Below are 18,374 nucleotides of genomic sequence, written 5' to 3'. Positions count from 1 at the left end.
TGTTTTATTATCCTTTTTATACTTGGAAATAAAGTTGGAAATAGAATGTTTTTAAAATAAAACTCAAAACTGCCTCAACTCCCGAATACATTTTCATTAGTTATTCGTTTCAATCAAAAGATATCTTTTTAGCATTTTATGATATCATTGAATAAATAAATGTCTATTTCATTAGTACCATTCTCGATTATAAAAAGAAATAGAAATTATTTAATTGAAAAATAAAATTTATATATCGTGTAATTTCAAATAACCTTGTACCTGGATCTATGTATATACATATATGTATAAGCATTATACTCTTATACTGTCAAGTTCCTATGTCATATGGTAAAGTCAGTCAATTGACTAGCAAGTATGTTTTTGTCTGGGAGTCTGGGGTGATCACGTACGCATCTGCACATACCTATAAATCAGTGTTTATTTTTAGTAGAGGTTCCGAACATTTTCAAAAATACTTGTAAATACGTGTGTTATATATAAGAAATGTAGGGATAACTACCTAATCCGAGCGTGGAGAATCCTTTACTATCAGTTATACAAAAATTCGGGATATTAATATCCAAAACTATCTCTTTATATGGTGAAAACGAACTCTCAAACATAAATACATATACATGTGCATGTATTCGACAGAGCCATGAGCTTCGGTAATTCGTTTACTTGGCTTTAAGTGTGTGAATCTGTCACAGTATATAAATCAACTCTCCGATCAAATCAGATAATAAACTAATCCGTCGCATCCAAAATATAGATAATGTGCTTAAGTTACTTTTCTCGAAAGTAAATAGCTTTTCAACTAGGTCTTTAACAAAACAAAAACAACATATTTGAAATTTAATAATAGCGCGAAACTTGTGATATTATAACAATATACTCCTTAAGTCAAACTATCGTTTTATATTTTCTATTGTTTCGTTGTAATTATTTATGAAAGTCTCGATTAGTATTAATTGTAAAAGTCGAAAGTCATCAAGGGAAAATCCTGGAAATTTATTTCGAACATTACGAAAAGTACTATCGAGTGAACTGTATACGTGTATATGAGTCCCGGCATAGTGAAACAGTGTGCTGGTTTTTAAAGTTTCTTTTAGAAAACATTGTATACTGATTGTGTAAGATGCATATAGCATGCAAATGTTTAAATGTGTCCATAAAGTCCAGGGGCACTGAACTGCAGAAGGTCAACATCAATGATATTGAATTGACACCTGAAGAGCAGAACGACGGTTTCTTTCAGCAGGTAAAAATTTTTCTAACAATTATTATACATTTTTACAAAACACTCAATTTCAAGACAAATTCATATTCTAATAACAATTATTATTGAATGTTTTGGACTTAGAAACTTTCCTATATAAACGAAATAATAAATTTTAAGAAACAATTTGCAGTAGCTTAGCTAGTAAATAGCTGATGAAATTATACAATAAGTCATAATATTTACATATCTGTTGATTCAACAATGTAATTATAGTACATTATAATAATATAAATCTTCCATTAAAAATATTTATCTGCTTCCAATAGAACCTTGCATCAATACCAGAACTTGAAGGTATTACTAAGGAACAACCAGGTTTGGTAGAGATAAGAAATGTAGGATCATGGGTTATTCACCGTTGTTACAATTGTTCAATATATACTCATGCTGTGCATAGAGATTATGGTGCTGCTTTAGTTCTTATTAATACTGATATTGTTGTGAGTATTACATTATTTATAATTGCTAGAGAATATAAACAAATATCATATATTCTTTTGTTATTCAAGTATATGAGTACTTTGTATTCTTTTTGTTACAGACTTCACCTGAGGAAATAAACAAATTAAGGTCTAATCCAGATTATAGTCCAGTGTTTAGAATAGTAATCACTCATAATACTTTGGATGAACTTGATTATTTTCAACAACCTACCAAATTCTCTGGTAAATTGATATATTAATTAATTAAATATAATTCAGATAAATGCCTAAGAGAATAATAAATAACGATATATTTTATTCTTTGGTGTATATATAAAATGCAAATTATATAAATATTTTTCATATATTTGTGTCCAGTGTCACAGTTACCTAATAATGTACAAGTGGCTTTGGGTGGTCTCCAACAGCAGCTTGAAGAAGCTGTACAAAGACAGTCTACAGAAATAGAAAATAAAATTCGTGCTTTTACATCTGAACAATATCAATTGTTAGAGCAGTTTCGTGAAAGAGCTCATAATGAACATAGATTATTGAGAAGGTTTCATTTCATAATATAATCATATTTTTACTTTAGAGTTATATTTTTAGGTTTTATACATATTTTTTGTAAATACATATATGTTTCAGGCTAATTTGTAAAGGAGAAGAAATGAATAGATTAACAAATAACATAGAAACTCCTCCTACAACTCCAGACAGTTTCACAACCAGTTTAACTACCTCTACAACAAATACAGTAAACACATCACAAGTAGTATCAAATGAGACGAAAATTATTGCAAGTTCTAATGTTAAATATGAAACTGGTGCTAAACATTCTCCTAATCTCCTTGTTGTATGTTTTTTTGTGACTTCTTTTAATGTATATCCATGAATAATTGTAGTTATAAAATTTATTAGTTGTTTAACATTTTTTTAGAATGGTAGCATAGATAAGAAAGATCGAATATACATATACACTAAAGAACCAACTAGTTTTGACACAGAAGCTTTATTTCCTTTGGAAGGAATGGAAGACACTCTTAATACTGATCAAGTTCAATCTTCAGAGGAAGGATCTGATACAGATGGTTAGTTTAACTTCCAATTTATGTAAATCTTAATTTCGATGTAAAAGATTTAAATAATGTTATTTGTATTATACTTAGATTCAGGTCAAGATGAAGGTATTCACATGCCAAGGGGACAAAGAGGCGGACATCCTACATTAGCCAAATCGTTACCAGTTAGTGTTCCATCTTTTCCATCATTTGTCCGCAAAACAGTTCAAGATGAAGATGATGATCAGGTATAAATATGTATAATATGTATAATATACAGCTATTCATATTGACAACAAAGCTATTGATAGTTTTATAATATTTATTGATGCGTTTGCATATGTATAAGTACCTTACAAGATAATATCTTTTTACTTAAAACAATAAAATGTTATTGCAGCTCTCAAGAGATCCACATGATCCACATAACATTCGAGCTTCGATTAAAGCTTTAGCAAAAAGCGTTCATGGTGATACAGTATTTGGAGACTTGCCACGTCCTCGTTTCTCTACTCAAATCTGACTTTGCAATATTTTCAAAGAAAGAGAATGAATTCACGTTAAAACTTTAATATAAATATAAAGTACCTATTATTCATAACTGTCTTTCAATGAATGCTACAAAAGTTTGGTGTAAGCAAAGGCAGAATAAACATAGAAATATACGAAATTATTGATATTTCGCGTATATTTTGAATATATTTTAAGATAAAATATTATTTCAAATCTTAGCTTTGTTAGTATATTGAGTTCATAAAAGAAAAAGATTTTCATACCTGCATATACTTGAGGCTATGTTATATAAATGTGCTATATATTTGTTACTGATTGTATAACGTAGGACGTAAAAAAGAAAAAAAGATATTTAGATTTCAAGAATCAATCCAACGTGAGATTTACGATGCCATATCTGAAGTAAAATCGTACTAGAAAGAAAAAAAGGGGCAAAGAAAAAGTTTTTTACTTATTAATTAGTGACTAAGCTATTGAAATAATTTTACAATAATAGTTATTATTTTTACGATGCATCATTATTATTGGATGTAGAATAATTGATTATAAGTTACGCTATATTAACTTCATATTACTCTTATAAATTGCACTGATGTCATACATAATGTTTTATTACATTAATTCAGCTCTTGATACTTTTTTTTGCATGTAAGAGAATTTTTTGTTAGTTAAACAATATTTTTCTATAGTAACTGTATGTAAATTACTGCGTTTGGTTCAACTAAATTTAAATAGCAATCAAAGATGTTCGTTCAAAAAGTTTAGATTTCCCTCTTTATTTATTATGTTGTAATGCATCTGTTAACATGTCTATCTTTTGATGAATTGAATTATTAACAGAAAAATTGTAGAATAAAAATGTACTTCGATTCAAAGAAACATTTTTGTTATAATATATATACATATATTGTTTTTGTAAACACGTATACGAAGACAGTCTTAGAAGAATATATATATATATATATATGTATATGTATGTGTATATATATATATGTCTATGTTGATATTAAAAAATTGTATGCGAGATATACAGATAAAAAAATGTTTATAAAAAATTTCGTTTACATATGTTTTTGTACGAACATATAATGATAAAGATTTCAATAGATATTTTTACTTTACTTTTATATTTTGAATTCGCTTAAAGTCACTTGTTGTGTTAATTTTTTATAGATTTATATCATTGATTTTTTAAGGTTTGTAATTTTTGTACCAGTTAACAGTATCATGTGATAAGCAACAAATTACAGATTAGAAACAATTAAATGAATTAGTACAAAAGCCTATGTGACTCTTTTGATATGTAATGCACAGTTATAAAGTTGTATATGAATGTTCTACTGATCAAATTGTAGAATGTGAGAAATGCTCCAAAAAATGTCAAAAATTCTCTTTATCACATATAAAAATTGATTAATGAAAATAAAATGTTGCTGTACGAAAAATATAAGTGTATAATTGAATTATTACCAATATTTATATTCCAGGATTATTCACACTACAATTATGACATATCTCAACTTTTTAATTCTTTATATACAAAGATGTACAAGAAAAGCACGTTGAGGAGTATATCAAATCATTTATAAACTATTTTATCAAAAATAATACAATAAATGATTCTTTTTTTTTTAATTTATGAAGGTTAATATTTTTACGGCTTTCTAATTAAAAACTAAGATGATGTGTGTATATTGTACAATTTTAAATAAACTGGTAGGATTATAAGTCCTATAAATAATTTTTTTTTATCATCAGATTTTTAATTATGTAAGTAATTTAATTGTGAACATAATACTGTACCACGCGGCGCATATTTATTTATTCAAGTAAGGTTGGAAATTAATTAAGAAATTAATTAAACTTGATTTCCAATCAATATTTGTATGCACAAATTTTAAATTACATATACAGAAGTTAAATGTCATCAATGGGTAATAGAAGTTTTGTTTTTTCCAGCAAGTTCCATTTGTGCAGCAGCTACAGATTTCATACCCTCTTGTACAGCAGTTAAATTTGCTTTCCAGGCTGCAAGTAAATCGCGTAGTTGCATCCACTGTTGTTTGCCAAATGTTCTATGCATGGTACTTGAAATGAGAACTTTGCGACCAGCTTGATCCATACGAGCTCTAACAAGTTTCGTTTTCAATACTGAAACATAAAAAGGTGGATATTTTATATTCTTTTATATGCTTCATAAATATAAACAACACCATATCAATTTAATACACAATATAAATGTTGAATACTTCGATAACTTAATAAAAATTTAATTTCACTAAGCCAGTACTGATTCGTTAATATACCCTGTATACATTGCCTCTATTTTATAAAAAAATATAGAGGTTGATTTTATTTATGCAGGGTAATTATACATTCTTCGTATGAAAAAAATATTTTTATAATTGCACATATATATATTCCAATTACATTAAAAGCCTTAGTAATATAATTAATTGAATAATTTACCATCAATAATAAAACTTTCCACTTCATCTTCATTAATTTGTAATTCTTCCTGAATTGTATCAAATGACATTTCAGGGTTTGTTTCTGCTAGTTGCATAAATGTTAGTAGTCTCATTTTTTTCATGTTTTGCTCATGATTTAATCCTAATAAAAAAATATATTTATATTTTCAATAAATTCGTATTTTTTATATCTTTTATCAGTTGCTTACATACCAAGTTGATGTTCTACAAATTCCTTATGATGTTGATAAAAATCTAAGTATGCAGGTAACTTGTCTTGTACAAAGACAAGAAGTAAATCATGAATGAGTTCCCCTTCCAAGAATCTTACAGGTTTTAATGCTAACAATGGGTCAAGCAAGAATGTATTTGGATCTGCCAATGCAGCTAAAATGCAACGTTGTGCATCTTCTCTAGCTGCAGAAGCATTTTCTGCTGTATATGTACCTAAAAGTTCTACCATAACAGCAGCAGCTTGTTCCCTATTATAGTAATAATAAAGTTTCATGAAATATATTGCATTGTTAAATATAATGTATCATGTAATAAAATTTCATTTACCCCTGTTTGCAACTTAAAAGTACTTCATGAAGTAACCGAAGTAATTTCTGCATTTGTTCATTCGATGGTGGAAGTGATGCAAACTGTTGCTTTAATTGATCTATTCCACCATACACAGCTTTTACTTGATCCACATTGCGAGCAATTTGAACTAAGTGATAATAGACATGATATCTCATTGGAGAGTCATCAGGAAGAGATTGAAATAATAACCACAATCTGAGAAAATATTTTAAGAGTGTTATGTTTTTATATGAAAGAATTAGTAATATTACTGATACTCATGTAACTTACGCTTTTAGACATACTAAACCAAGTTTATATCCAGGAGCTTTTGTTAATTTCTCACAAAATGCTAATATTAAATTTTCTGCACGTTCAGTGGGGATCTAAACCAAAATACATGAAATTAATTTAAAGTTACTAAGCTGTCTAAACATATGTTAACTTATTATAATTTAAAAATATATAAAATATTTACCACAATCATAATAGATACAATGTCATTTAAGACTGTTTCTATTTCACTTTCATTTCCTTCCTTGAAGCAAGCTTCACAAACACCAATAATTTTATGTAAATCATCTTCTATTCCTTTAGGAGATTTTTCTTCACTTATTTCAGCTCCCAAATTCTTAAAATATATTCTTAGCTCTTGCGCCTAAATATAAAACACTAATTTCAAATATATTTAATTTATTAAAATTTGTTTTAGAGTCCGTTCTGTCAGAATATATAAAATGAAACAATAATGAGAAGCTATAGAAAACTGAATATAACCTATACTTTTCATTTAAGAGTGATAATAAGGACGCTATTTGAATTTTACATAAAGTTTTCTTCGACTCAGATATTTAATGTATCTTCACCATCAATTACCTGATCTTCTAAGGGTAATTCCATAAAAATCGGAGGAACCTGCATCTTGCCGAATACTACCACGTTTTTTCAATCGCAATCACGACAAAATCAAACACAATCTATCAGAAAATTACTAGTTAGTCAAAGCTTGTTGTTTTCCTCATAATGGCCAACTATATAACAGAAAGTTTCTTTGATCCTTTACATATGTTAGAGATGGAATTTAGTTGTTTCCCGCACGAGTTATGACCGCGGTTATAGTCTCCCAGTACAAGTGCTGCACCAAGCGCTCAAGTGCTACAAAAGCTAGGAATCTATTCTGTTTGGTTCCATCAGGTTTCACCCTAGCATATACAAGAATTTATAAACTCTCTATTAGTATTTGACACGAATGAGGTTCTGTACTTTGTCGCCACTCATCGGTAGTCCATTCTATTAATCAATGTCCTGACCTACCGTGTATCCTGTTTAGTATTTGATAAACTATAATGAGATAAAATATTAAAGTGGAATAACCTGAGATAAACATGGGGAAATTAAACGTGACGATTTTACGATATTTAACAAAAGATGATTTTCGTGTTTTAACAGCAGTAAATATATGTTATCAATTGCCTATAATTAGGTTAAGCACAATTGAGGGTTATATTCAAAATTTCGGGATTTTTATCTTTTAATGTACAATATGTATTAAAAGATGAGGAAATAATTGTTTAAAAGGATTCTCCAATCGAATCATGTGTCGTTATTTGTACAATGTGTGTAGCTTGTGCTAGAAAATTATGTTTTCCTATTGATTGTTATTTTTAAAATGAAAAATAGTACTAAATTTATTAAACGTCAAGGTTAAGTAATGCTATTAAATTTCATTAAACAGCTTTTTTGATATTTGTCATTACAGATTGAAATGGGAATGAAGAATCATGAACTTGTTCCTGCATCACTGGCTGCGCAAATAGCAAATTTGCGTTATGGTGGTGTACATAAGTTGTTAAAGGAACTATGCAAACATAGGCTTCTCAGTTATGAACGTGGGAAACAATGTTAGTTCATTTTAAAGATCATTTAATTAATACAATATAATATAACATAAATTTTTATAAAAATTTAATTTAAGGGAATTGCAGAACAGAGATAATATGTGTGTGTATATAAAATATTTTCTTTGCCTTTTTAGATGATGGTTATCGTTTGACAAATGCAGGCTATGACTATTTAGCTTTAAAAGTTTTGGCACAAAGAGGTATTATTGCTTCTTTTGGTAATCAAATTGGAGTAGGAAAAGAATCTAATATCTATATAGTTGCTGATGAGGATAGAAATCCAATGTGTTTAAAACTGCATCGATTGGGAAGGACTTGTTTTAGAAATATCAAAAGTAAGAGAGATTATCATCAACATAGAAAATCGGCATCATGGTTATATCTATCAAGAATATCAGCAACAAGAGAATATGCATATATGAAAGCACTTTTCGATAGAGGATTTCCAGTACCTAAACCAATTGATCTCAATAGACATTGCGTTGTTATGGAGCTGGTTGAAGGTGGACCTCTGTAAGTATAATTATTATTAGTAACTTTTATATCATGTTATTTTGGACACAGTGTGTATAAGACACTTTTTTGTTTTAGATGTGGTGTATACAGATTGGATGATGTTGAATCGTTGTATGACGAACTAATGAATTTGATTGTAAAACTGGGAAATCACGGAGTTATTCATGGAGATTTCAATGAATTTAATATCATGATAACAAATAGCGGAAAACCCATTCTTATTGATTTTCCACAAATGATTTCTACCGAGCATGTGGATGCTGAAACTTATTTTGAAAGAGACGTAAACTGTGTTCGTGATTTTTTTAAAAGACGTTTCGCTTACGAAAGTGAGTTGTACCCGACGTTTCAAGATATTTCGTAAGTTACGATAAAAGTGCAAAAACAAACGTTAAATAAAATATCAATGATAAAAGCTTTGCAGTTTAAATTATACAAATGGATCTATCTTTAGGAGAGAAGATTGTATCGATGTAGAAATTAAGGCCAGTGGTATTACAAAACAAATGGAAAAGGATCTTTTGAGGGAAATAGGCATGGTCGAAGTTGAAGATGAAGAAATTGAGGAGGATTGCAACGAGGATACGAATGAAGAAAATAAAAATACGAATGAGAGTGAAATTAATTATTTACAACTCGAAGTCGAAAACTCTGTGAGAAATGAATTTATGTGTACATCAAAGAAAACATCCGAAGACTCAGAAACAAATGAGAAGGAAGATTCAACTGTTTTATCCGTAGAAGATCGTATTTTAGAAGAAGGTGTTAAAAAGATCGATATGGGTAAGTCAGTGGGAAACTTAATAGGCAAAAAGTCATACGATTTAAATGTAAAGCACAACAAAGAAATAACCAATTCGTTTCTTTTTACAGAAACATGCAATCCAGAAGATGATGATGTAGAAAAATTTAATGATTCGAAAAGTATGTACAGTAGTATGACAGCTTCAACGATCGCCCCTGAACTTATTAAGAAAAAGGTGAAAATAGCTTTACAAAAACGTGAAAAGAGGGAGCAATCTAGAAGAATTCTCGTGAAAGGAGAGGCAAATGCGATAACTAGAGTTAGAAGGGAGAATAGGGATACGATTAAACAATCAACAGGGATATGGGGGTGGGAATAAAAATGATACACTTTTGCTACTTATTGTAGATGATTTATTCAAAAATAAAAAACAACAAAAGTAAAAAATAAAACGAAGCTAACAAATAATATATTTTTATTAATAAAGCTTCCATCATTTCTATATTATACTTATTTCCCTAAAAGAATTTATTTAGATATAGCATAACGCTTTTAAATATCTAAGTATCCACTCCACCATCGAAAAAGATTAGCACTATTAACTGGCAAGATAAAGATAACAAAAGAAAATGAAATTAACATGAGAATGATTAAAATTCAAGTCATGGTCCTAGTATGTGCCACTGTATATTTATTAAATGTGATACGTTTTAATTCTTCTACATATTGTTTCTTACATAACATTCGACATAGCAGAGGATATAAATCTATATGATTCTTTGCACTATTTGCACAGACTCTCTCTCTCTCTCTCTCTCTTTCTCTATCTAACTATCTATCTAACTATCTATCTATCTAGCTATCTATTTATCTATCTATCTATCTATCTCTCTTCTTTCTCTCTCTTTTTGTCTTTCCCTTCACCCTGATTATATAAGTGTTAGATGTATAGTGATGCTTCGTACGTATCATTAAACCTCTTAATAATCATCTATAAATATATAATTGGTTTACCAACAGAATATATTTGGAAGAGAGATTCGAATATCAATTGTCGTTAGAGATACATTCAAATATAGACGTTCATATATATTTAAAATAAGTTAATAACGATTTACGAAAAAAAGGTAATTAAGAGAAGAGATTGCAAAATGATTAATCTAATATATTATGTGACTTGATGATTGAATCCATGTTTCCGTCGAAATTTTCGGTAGTTCATAATACAAACAAACTTTAAATATTTATACAAGTAAGTTAATTTTATTTATCTATAAGGGTGCAATATGATCACAGGCTATAGATATTAACATCTTTATCAGATGTTACGAAAATTTTCGGTACCTTTTATTCATATAGTAATTAGAGGATTAGGAAGAAACATAGATCATTTTAAGAAGAAATGTAGCATTTTGTATGTAGTACGAAATTTGCATTAGGCAGATAAGATAATTTGAAATTAGATACGAAGGTCAAAAGTTGCTTACATTTCAGTAAACATTAATTTTGTTTATATTCGGAAGTTACAACTGTTCGTTTACATTGGTATTAACATATTTCATCTGTATGTGTGTACATACGTATGTACATTGGGGCATGTTTGGTGATAAGAGAAGTTCATTTTTGCGATTGTCCCTATAAAGTAAATTTTTGCGTCTCGTTTCTACAGCATAGAAATGTCTTACTTCCTCAAGAAATAATTTCCAATTTTAATTTTCGATCGTTAGATTCATATACACATGCATATAGAGCGAGCCAATAAGAAGTACTACTTAAAATACCTCGTTACCTACTGGCCTTATCGAAAAACGTCATAAACGAATCGTTGAGTTTAACGTATCAAAGACAAGGAAAGACTCAAAGTGTTATTCTTGCGTTTACCTTATCTTTGTCTTTCATACGTTAAGTTTGATAGATTAAAATTAAAATATCTGGTTTTTCGGTATAAATAAGTTAATGCTTTTTTACAGAAAATGTTAACGTATACGGCGTCTATAAAAAAACTCAAGGTCACCTTGATATGTCAGAAAATATAAGATATAGAAAAATACAATTGCATCATTAGGTTGCATCAATAGGTAACGAGTTATTTTAGATAATGCATACTTTTTATCGATTTACCCTGTATATATAAAATAAACATTTTAAAAATTATTTTTGGGGGGAAAATTGTATATTGTTCAATTATTTAATATCAGATACATGTCTATTATAACGAACATCTTAAGATTTGAATTTTTACATTTACTCCAAATGTATTATTTTGCAATGGATCAACGATCTTGAACTTTGAACCGAATCGACGGAGACTGATTGGAGGTTTCGCTCCAAGGGTCGTTTGATTCGAGAAGGAATGTTTCGAACAGACTCGAATATTTTACAAAAATCTTGGAGAGTGACAGAAACGGAAAGAACATTTGTGCGAAGATGCGAACAAAACAAAAGTAGTTAATCGAGAAAGTTCGTCGAGCACATCGATATTTTTTAGAAGAGTAAAACGATTCCACAGGGTACGAATGATAAGGTTGCTTGTTGTGATGATCGCGACAGCTAGACTGCTCATATATAAGCCGCGCACGCTCTTCTCTTCTAGTTTGAGTGTCATTCTAGTGCTCTTCGCGGAATCTATTTTAGTATAAATCGTGTTCGTCGATTGCTGTAACGACATCTGCTTTTTTAACATGGCCAAAGACAATCTCACAGCTATTCTCTATGGTATCAACGATATAAGACTGGTCAGTATTACAAATTTAGTAATAAATTATACAAATATCTCATACATATACGTATACCTAAGTACCTAATATGAGATGAATATCCTAAATATGAAATATTCAGTTGTGATCATTTTCTCGGGAATAATCGCGATTTATTTAGACGAACGCGTAATGAGACGATTATAGAAATGTTTTAACACCTTTTATGTTACCCTAAGTATGTAATAATATATGAAATAGCTCAGCCGCGCATCGTAGCCTATCTCGATTTCGTTAAAGTGTAATTTGGAGGAAACGATTATGTCGATTTAACTTGTTTCTTTGTCTCCTCTGTTATTACTTGAAACGGTTACTACCGCTAATACAATTAACATATGGAATGGTCAACGAATAGGAACGAGACAAATCGCCTGTGCACGTACAAGGACAAACTTCGCTATTTTCGTCATTATTTCGTTATTTGCGATTATACGCGGGGTCAATCTATTTCATGTTACGTGCGCATAGAATGCGCTCGCTAAAAGCTAGCGCATTGCTGTTCTAACGTTATATCGTTTCTATTTCGAAACGAAATCTTGTTATATCTAAAATCGAATACACTCGTTATTCTTTTATTCCTATTTATCGTTTTGTTTGTTGTTGCGTTATAAAAATAATTTAAAAAGTTGTAGAAAATTATGTTTAACGAAATTTTTAAGTTGAACCAATCTTACAAACCATAAATGCTACTGTTGTATACGATTGATAGCTATAGTTCTTATCTTTCTCCATTATAGGAACAAACTCCGATCGAGGAACCTGCCGAAGATGGTGAGAGCTTTTTCATTTTATTAAATGGAAGTACAGCAAGGTGTAGTACAAGAAAAGCGAATGTTTATTATGCTTTTTTCTCTCCTTTAGAGGTACTCTTGCAAATGGGTTGCGTTGGAATTTGTGGTTCCGATGTTCATTATTTGGTAAATGGTAGAATAGGTGACTTTGTGGTGCGGGAACCTATGATAATAGGTCACGAATCTTCCGGAGTGGTTGTCAAACTTGGAAAGAATGTAAAAAATTTGAAGGTACGTGAGAACGAAAAACGAATGTTATTCTGACTATTAAAATAGTTTTTTAAAGATAATAGTAAAAAAAAAAAAAAAGAAAACAGATAGTTTGGATAGTATGGTATTTATGTACGTGTCATTCAGTCGTCAAGTTACGTATACTCTATACGCATGTACGTAGGTATATGTATACATAGTAGGTAAAAGGATAAACAAATCGAAGAATCGTCTATTGCAACTTGTATGTTAACGAAATTCGCTTAAATATCATTTATCTGCACCGATCGATGTTTAATAAATATCTAACTTAGGTCGGTGATCGAGTAGCCATTGAACCCGGGGTATCCTGTAGAATGTGCAAATTTTGTAAAGGAGGACGTTACAATTTATGCAAAGAGATGGTATTTTGCGCTACTCCTCCGGTACATGGCAGTTTAAGACGTTTCTACAAGCACGCTGCTGATTTTTGTTTCAAGTAAGTATACGTAAATACATTTTTATACCTTTATCATCCTATAAGGATGTATAGATTTTTATATTTAATCGGATATACATATATATGACTTAAATATTTTTAAATGATATTTGACCTGTAATAACTGAAATTGTCCGGTTACATTACAGATTACCAGACAATGTGACGTTAGCGGAAGGAGCACTACTGGAGCCTTTATCAGTCGGTGTACACGCTTGTAAGCGCGCGAACATTGGTATCGGTTCGAAAGTTTTGATTTTGGGAGCCGGACCGATCGGTCTAGTATCGTTATTGGTAGCGAAAGCTATGGGAGCCAGTAAAGTCGTTATTATGGGTATGCTTTTTCCTCTATCGTACGATCAATCGAGAATTAAGGGTTTTCATATAGATACATAAATATACGTAAAAATAAAACGTTTGCAATTTACAATTTACAATAGTTACGGAACGATCTGCTTTAGATCTCTCACAAAATAGATTAGATCTTGCAAAGAAACTTGGTGCTGATGCAATATTATTAACGACAAAGGAGGATAAAGAGTCCAAAACTGCAGAGAAAGTTATCGAGCTCTTGGGTGAAGAACCTGACGCGACGATTGATGCGTGTGGGGCACAATCTATGATACGATTGGCGATTCTCGTAAGTCTTCCATTTTTTGTCTATACGCGCGTCTTTTCTTTCTTATCGACTGATTTTTCAATAAGAATCACTGTTGATATAATCAGTTAGACGTAATAGTAATATCAATTTATCGAATTAATCGAATCAATACGTAGAGAAATGTAGCGAAATGAAACATATGTATAATAGATGCACCTACGTACTTATCGTGCATCGCACGCAAGTTGGATGCATGTGATGTGCATGGAACATGCCTTGGATTTTTAGGTGACCAAATCGGGTGGAGTGGCAGTTTTAGTAGGAATGGGAGCACCGGAGGTTCAAATTCCGTTGATGAACGCACTTGTAAGAGAAGTTGACATTAGAGGTGTATTTCGATACGCAAACGAGTACGTACAAATATTTTTCATTTTTTGCCGATAATAGCGTACTCGCTATTGCGGCTGTTGATACACGCACATGTTACATATCGATCGCCGATGAGTTTTTAGTTTCTACGAACGAGCGTAATTAAACTTAAATTTGCTAAATAAACAATAAATTATTATTACTGTCATTGAATGAATAAAGAAATGACAAAATTCTACCATAGAATGATATTCTCGCTAAAAAAAAAAAAAAAAAAGAAAAACAAGTAAATGTATAAAGTAAGGAATTAAACTGTGTAATCTCCTTCCTGTTAGTCATAGCTCGATTGACTTTTTCTTTGTACCAATTGGATTCTACATTGAAACGAAGAATGAAATGAATTAAAATTCGTTCGACATGTTATAAGTTACGCGTATCTTTCTATCAAATCGAGTATAGTGTGTCATATCAATGCAAATATTTTGCTTACTTCTGTGAATGACGTTGATCTTGATTCCACGATATTTAACATATTTATATACACATGTATCGTTAAATGTATATATACGCTGGTATATATATATATATATATACACACACACACACACACACACAATGTTAATGCTCATGTAGTGTTAACAGCAGCATCTTAAAAGATGATGTTTTTCTTTCTGTTTTTTAGTTATGGCGACGCGCTGGATCTCTTGACCTCTAAAAAAATTGATGTGAAACCACTGATAACTCATAATTATAAGTTAGAGGAAACCGTTCAAGCTTTTGAAACATCCAAATCCGGACAAGATAATGTCGTTAAGGTTATGATACATTGTAACTAGGAAAGTAAATGACGAATCAAAGGAAATTATTTCTTAACATCACGAGCTGCAATAACCGTAAAACATGCCCGTAAGAAATTGAAAAATAGGTGATATTGTTAATATTAAGGCAGTAGTAAGTCTTTTATACGGAATTGTTATCGGTAGGACAATGGGATTATTGACAAAACATAAATGAAATGTATGCTTTTTGAATTTCTGAAGCTAATGATAATTAGTTTTCGCTGATTGTTCGTATTTAGTCATGCTCTGTATATACATGTATCTAGGTACATTTTTTAATTAAATGACATATGTACATATATATAATCATATACGTTATGCGAAAGGGGCATTACGCTGTACGCGGCTGACACGCGTAGATACGAATATTCCCTCCTCATCGATGTATTTTAAGTATTTTAACATTTAACGATCGATGTATCTATATGATAGAAAATTATCGTTATTTTTATTAGAATTATCATCATTCAAATGCCTGTTTATTAGTATTTTTGCTATTGTTATTAAAAAAATAGCTGTACGTGTAGCCATTGACAAAAATTGGAATTTTTACGTTTAAAATCAATCATACGATCGTTTGTTTCGTTCGATTCAAATGTATCTATATGCGATTAACATTTTATTGTAAATCTAAATATATCGCAAATAAAGTTTCCGAAATACGTCTATATGCCTAATATAGAGCGTAGTATACGCGCAAACAGGTAAACATTTTTGTAAATAGTTGAAAAAGAACAAAATTCCATTACACTGTGTCTGCTAACAATCGTTTATTTTCAACGATATTGACAATTTTATCTTCTTTCGTGCTTTGTATCGTATTAAATAAATGAAATTCACGTATACTCGTCGAAATTGTACAAGCGTTAATCGATTTTGGTAGGCAAAAGCAAATAAAAATAATACTTATAAATCGAAAAAAATGAATATGTTGGCCAAAGTATCGTCAAAATGGAATGTAAAGACGCAAGATGAAAGGTATATTGAGCGCTGCTTTTCAACGGTTTCAATGAATCAGAAGTATTAGCGAGGAGAAACTTAACCATCTGTGATATTGTCTGCTAACAATGACACTGCATGACTTCTTCTATTAGCCTTCTACGTTACCCGAGTGGTACTTGAAACGTACAGTCTGTTTTCCAGCTACTCTCGTATTTGAGTTTCCTCTTTCGTCGAAATATGCAACACGTACGTACTTACGGATACGCGTCGGTACTCTATTTTAATTTTGCCAATTTATACACAGTGTAATCCATTAAACGATCTTCTCGATTTCTTTGAATTTTGAATTCAAACGTTTCACGAAGATAATTTTCTTGTGAATTTGATATAAAGTATATACGCACGATTTTATGCTGATATCTTCTAAACAGATACATGACTCTTGACTCTTATCGTCCGTAGGAAGGTTCCAGTGACGTGGAGAGAATAACGAAGTAACGATTATCGACGCAACCGTTTGAAAGAAGATTTCCAATTAAAAAGGGGGGAGGGAGGAGAGAGGGGGGGGGGGGACTGCGACTGGGAGAAAGTAGCGCGTTTGAAGAAGCATCGGGTGGTGCATTATTGGGGACGGTTTGATAATTAATTAGAGTGGCAGTCGGGAATGTAAACAGAGATATTCAGTCGGACGAGGCGAAGCGGTAGATTTGATTCGGCCGGTTGGAAGATTTCGGTGTATGTATTCGGTTTGGTCTTTGGGGCAAACATAATCGACGTCGATGCGTTTCCCTTGAGAATCGGCGCCAACGTCACGTCGATGTCGACATAGACCTGAATGGCGACGAAATGCACGTGCGAATAGTGCTTCTCCTAAGCCACGAAAAGCGAAGCTTCTCCATCAGCCAGAAGTTGCCGCTCTCTGTCGAAGCAATCGTACCAATGGTCGCCCGATCTTTTGTCTGTTTACATATGGTTGGCCATTTCCGTACGCGCGCGAGCATAAGTATCTATCTAACAATAAATATACATACATACGTATATATATATATATATATATTTGATGGTAGATGATTACATCAGAACATTTTGCAAGAATATGTAGTGTTATCGATCATCACTAGATTCGATTAGCGCTATTAATGTATAAAGATATTACATACATATGTATGTATGTATAAGCGTATGCAAATAAACGTTTCGTTCGTGTCTCTATAAGTTCAACTCTGTAAAGATCGCGATTTCAAAAATTCGATCATACGTCGTGATGTATCTGAGAAAAATACAGCGACCTTGATTCGTATCGTAATGGTAACTTCTGCGTAAAAATCGCGTATATCGCGTATATCGCGTAAAAATCGTTATCGCGATAACTGAGTTGACTATGGATCCGCAGTTAAGTAGATGTACATACATTCCGCGTTGATTCCATTTTATTATCGTCTTGTCGTTATTGCATTGCATTTCGCGCAATATTTCAAGGTATGAGAGGAGATACAAGTTGATCGTCGACACAATCAAAAATAAATAAAGATGCAAAATAAAGATTGGTGAAATGGATAAATATCGATGGAAAGGAATCGTATTTAGGGTTCAATCGGTGCGAGTCGATCAGAACTTGCGCGACCTTTATACGATTCATTTCGCTGTTTAAAGCTAAACGCGAAAACAATCGATAGACCGTTCGATCGTCAGGCGATGTATCGGGATCGCGTTAATGGAATCAGTTGGAAAGTAATCCATTTTCCCAAGACAAGAAGCAGGCTGTAGCGGCGTGCTCGTAATTGCCTTGGAGTAATTACATATGTTGCAGATGCGCGAATAGCACTTTTCCAAATAACAGCAAATGGTATCTCGCATACAGCCTGCTTACGCTGTTAATACGAACAGTCGACGCGACGATTAGCCTTCGAATTGCAAAACAGTTTTAAAGA

At 31.3% G+C, this 18,374-nt stretch overlaps 4 protein-coding genes across 9 annotated transcripts; 3 read left to right on the top strand and 1 right to left on the bottom strand.

The window, feature by feature from the left end:
• Nucleotides 1-350: 350 nt before the first annotated feature.
• On the top strand, nucleotides 351-3,607 carry LOC117233375. Its single transcript, XM_033493611.1, has 8 exons — nucleotides 351-1,243; nucleotides 1,531-1,704; nucleotides 1,806-1,929; nucleotides 2,065-2,245; nucleotides 2,335-2,542; nucleotides 2,627-2,777; nucleotides 2,856-2,995; nucleotides 3,148-3,607. Exons 1-8 carry the CDS (start codon nucleotides 1,121-1,123, stop codon nucleotides 3,268-3,270), a joined length of 1,224 nt encoding a protein of 407 aa, XP_033349502.1. The 5' UTR covers nucleotides 351-1,120; the 3' UTR covers nucleotides 3,271-3,607.
• A 1,511-nt stretch (nucleotides 3,608-5,118) lies between these two features.
• Nucleotides 5,119-7,428, bottom strand: LOC117233376 (eukaryotic translation initiation factor 3 subunit M). Of its 2 annotated transcripts, none has more exons than XM_033493613.1 (7): nucleotides 7,172-7,428; nucleotides 6,774-6,953; nucleotides 6,587-6,681; nucleotides 6,293-6,511; nucleotides 5,945-6,213; nucleotides 5,730-5,873; nucleotides 5,119-5,411 (listed from the first exon to the last, which is right to left on the bottom strand). In XM_033493613.1, the coding sequence occupies exons 1-7, from the start codon at nucleotides 7,214-7,216 to the stop codon at nucleotides 5,188-5,190; spliced, it is 1,176 nt and encodes a 391-aa protein (XP_033349504.1). In that variant the 5' UTR covers nucleotides 7,217-7,428; the 3' UTR covers nucleotides 5,119-5,187. The 2 variants fall into 2 exon arrangements, with proteins under 2 accessions (XP_033349504.1, XP_033349505.1); XM_033493614.1 differs by having other exon boundaries at nucleotides 5,125-5,411; nucleotides 6,774-6,967; nucleotides 7,172-7,371.
• Nucleotides 7,429-7,459: 31 nt separating this feature from the next.
• On the top strand, nucleotides 7,460-9,925 carry LOC117233371 (serine/threonine-protein kinase RIO2). Of its 4 annotated transcripts, none has more exons than XM_033493602.1 (6): nucleotides 7,460-7,575; nucleotides 8,055-8,196; nucleotides 8,331-8,709; nucleotides 8,788-9,072; nucleotides 9,167-9,495; nucleotides 9,586-9,925. In XM_033493602.1, the coding sequence occupies exons 2-6, from the start codon at nucleotides 8,061-8,063 to the stop codon at nucleotides 9,834-9,836; spliced, it is 1,380 nt and encodes a 459-aa protein (XP_033349493.1). In that variant the 5' UTR covers nucleotides 7,460-7,575; nucleotides 8,055-8,060; the 3' UTR covers nucleotides 9,837-9,925. The 4 variants fall into 4 exon arrangements, with proteins under 4 accessions (XP_033349493.1, XP_033349491.1, XP_033349490.1 ...); XM_033493600.1 differs by having other exon boundaries at nucleotides 7,575-7,746; XM_033493601.1 differs by lacking the exon at nucleotides 7,460-7,575 and adding an exon at nucleotides 7,831-7,911.
• A 2,122-nt stretch (nucleotides 9,926-12,047) lies between these two features.
• LOC117233279 (sorbitol dehydrogenase-like) lies at nucleotides 12,048-16,346 on the top strand. Of its 2 annotated transcripts, none has more exons than XM_033493415.1 (8): nucleotides 12,048-12,192; nucleotides 12,951-12,984; nucleotides 13,075-13,235; nucleotides 13,529-13,692; nucleotides 13,842-14,026; nucleotides 14,154-14,332; nucleotides 14,582-14,703; nucleotides 15,345-16,346. In XM_033493415.1, exons 1-8 carry the CDS (start codon nucleotides 12,139-12,141, stop codon nucleotides 15,496-15,498), a joined length of 1,053 nt encoding a protein of 350 aa, XP_033349306.1. In that variant the 5' UTR covers nucleotides 12,048-12,138; the 3' UTR covers nucleotides 15,499-16,346. The 2 variants fall into 2 exon arrangements, with proteins under 2 accessions (XP_033349306.1, XP_033349305.1); XM_033493414.1 differs by having other exon boundaries at nucleotides 14,133-14,332.
• Nucleotides 16,347-18,374: the final 2,028 nt, after the last annotated feature.

The sequence above is a fragment of the Bombus vosnesenskii genome, unplaced genomic scaffold (assembly GCF_011952255.1).
Source record: "Bombus vosnesenskii isolate JDL3184/JDL3185 unplaced genomic scaffold, Bvos_JDL3184-5_v1.1 scf7180000013295, whole genome shotgun sequence".
Taxonomy (NCBI): Eukaryota; Metazoa; Arthropoda; class Insecta; order Hymenoptera; family Apidae; genus Bombus; species Bombus vosnesenskii.
This window is presented reverse-complemented; position numbering and strand designations above follow the sequence as displayed.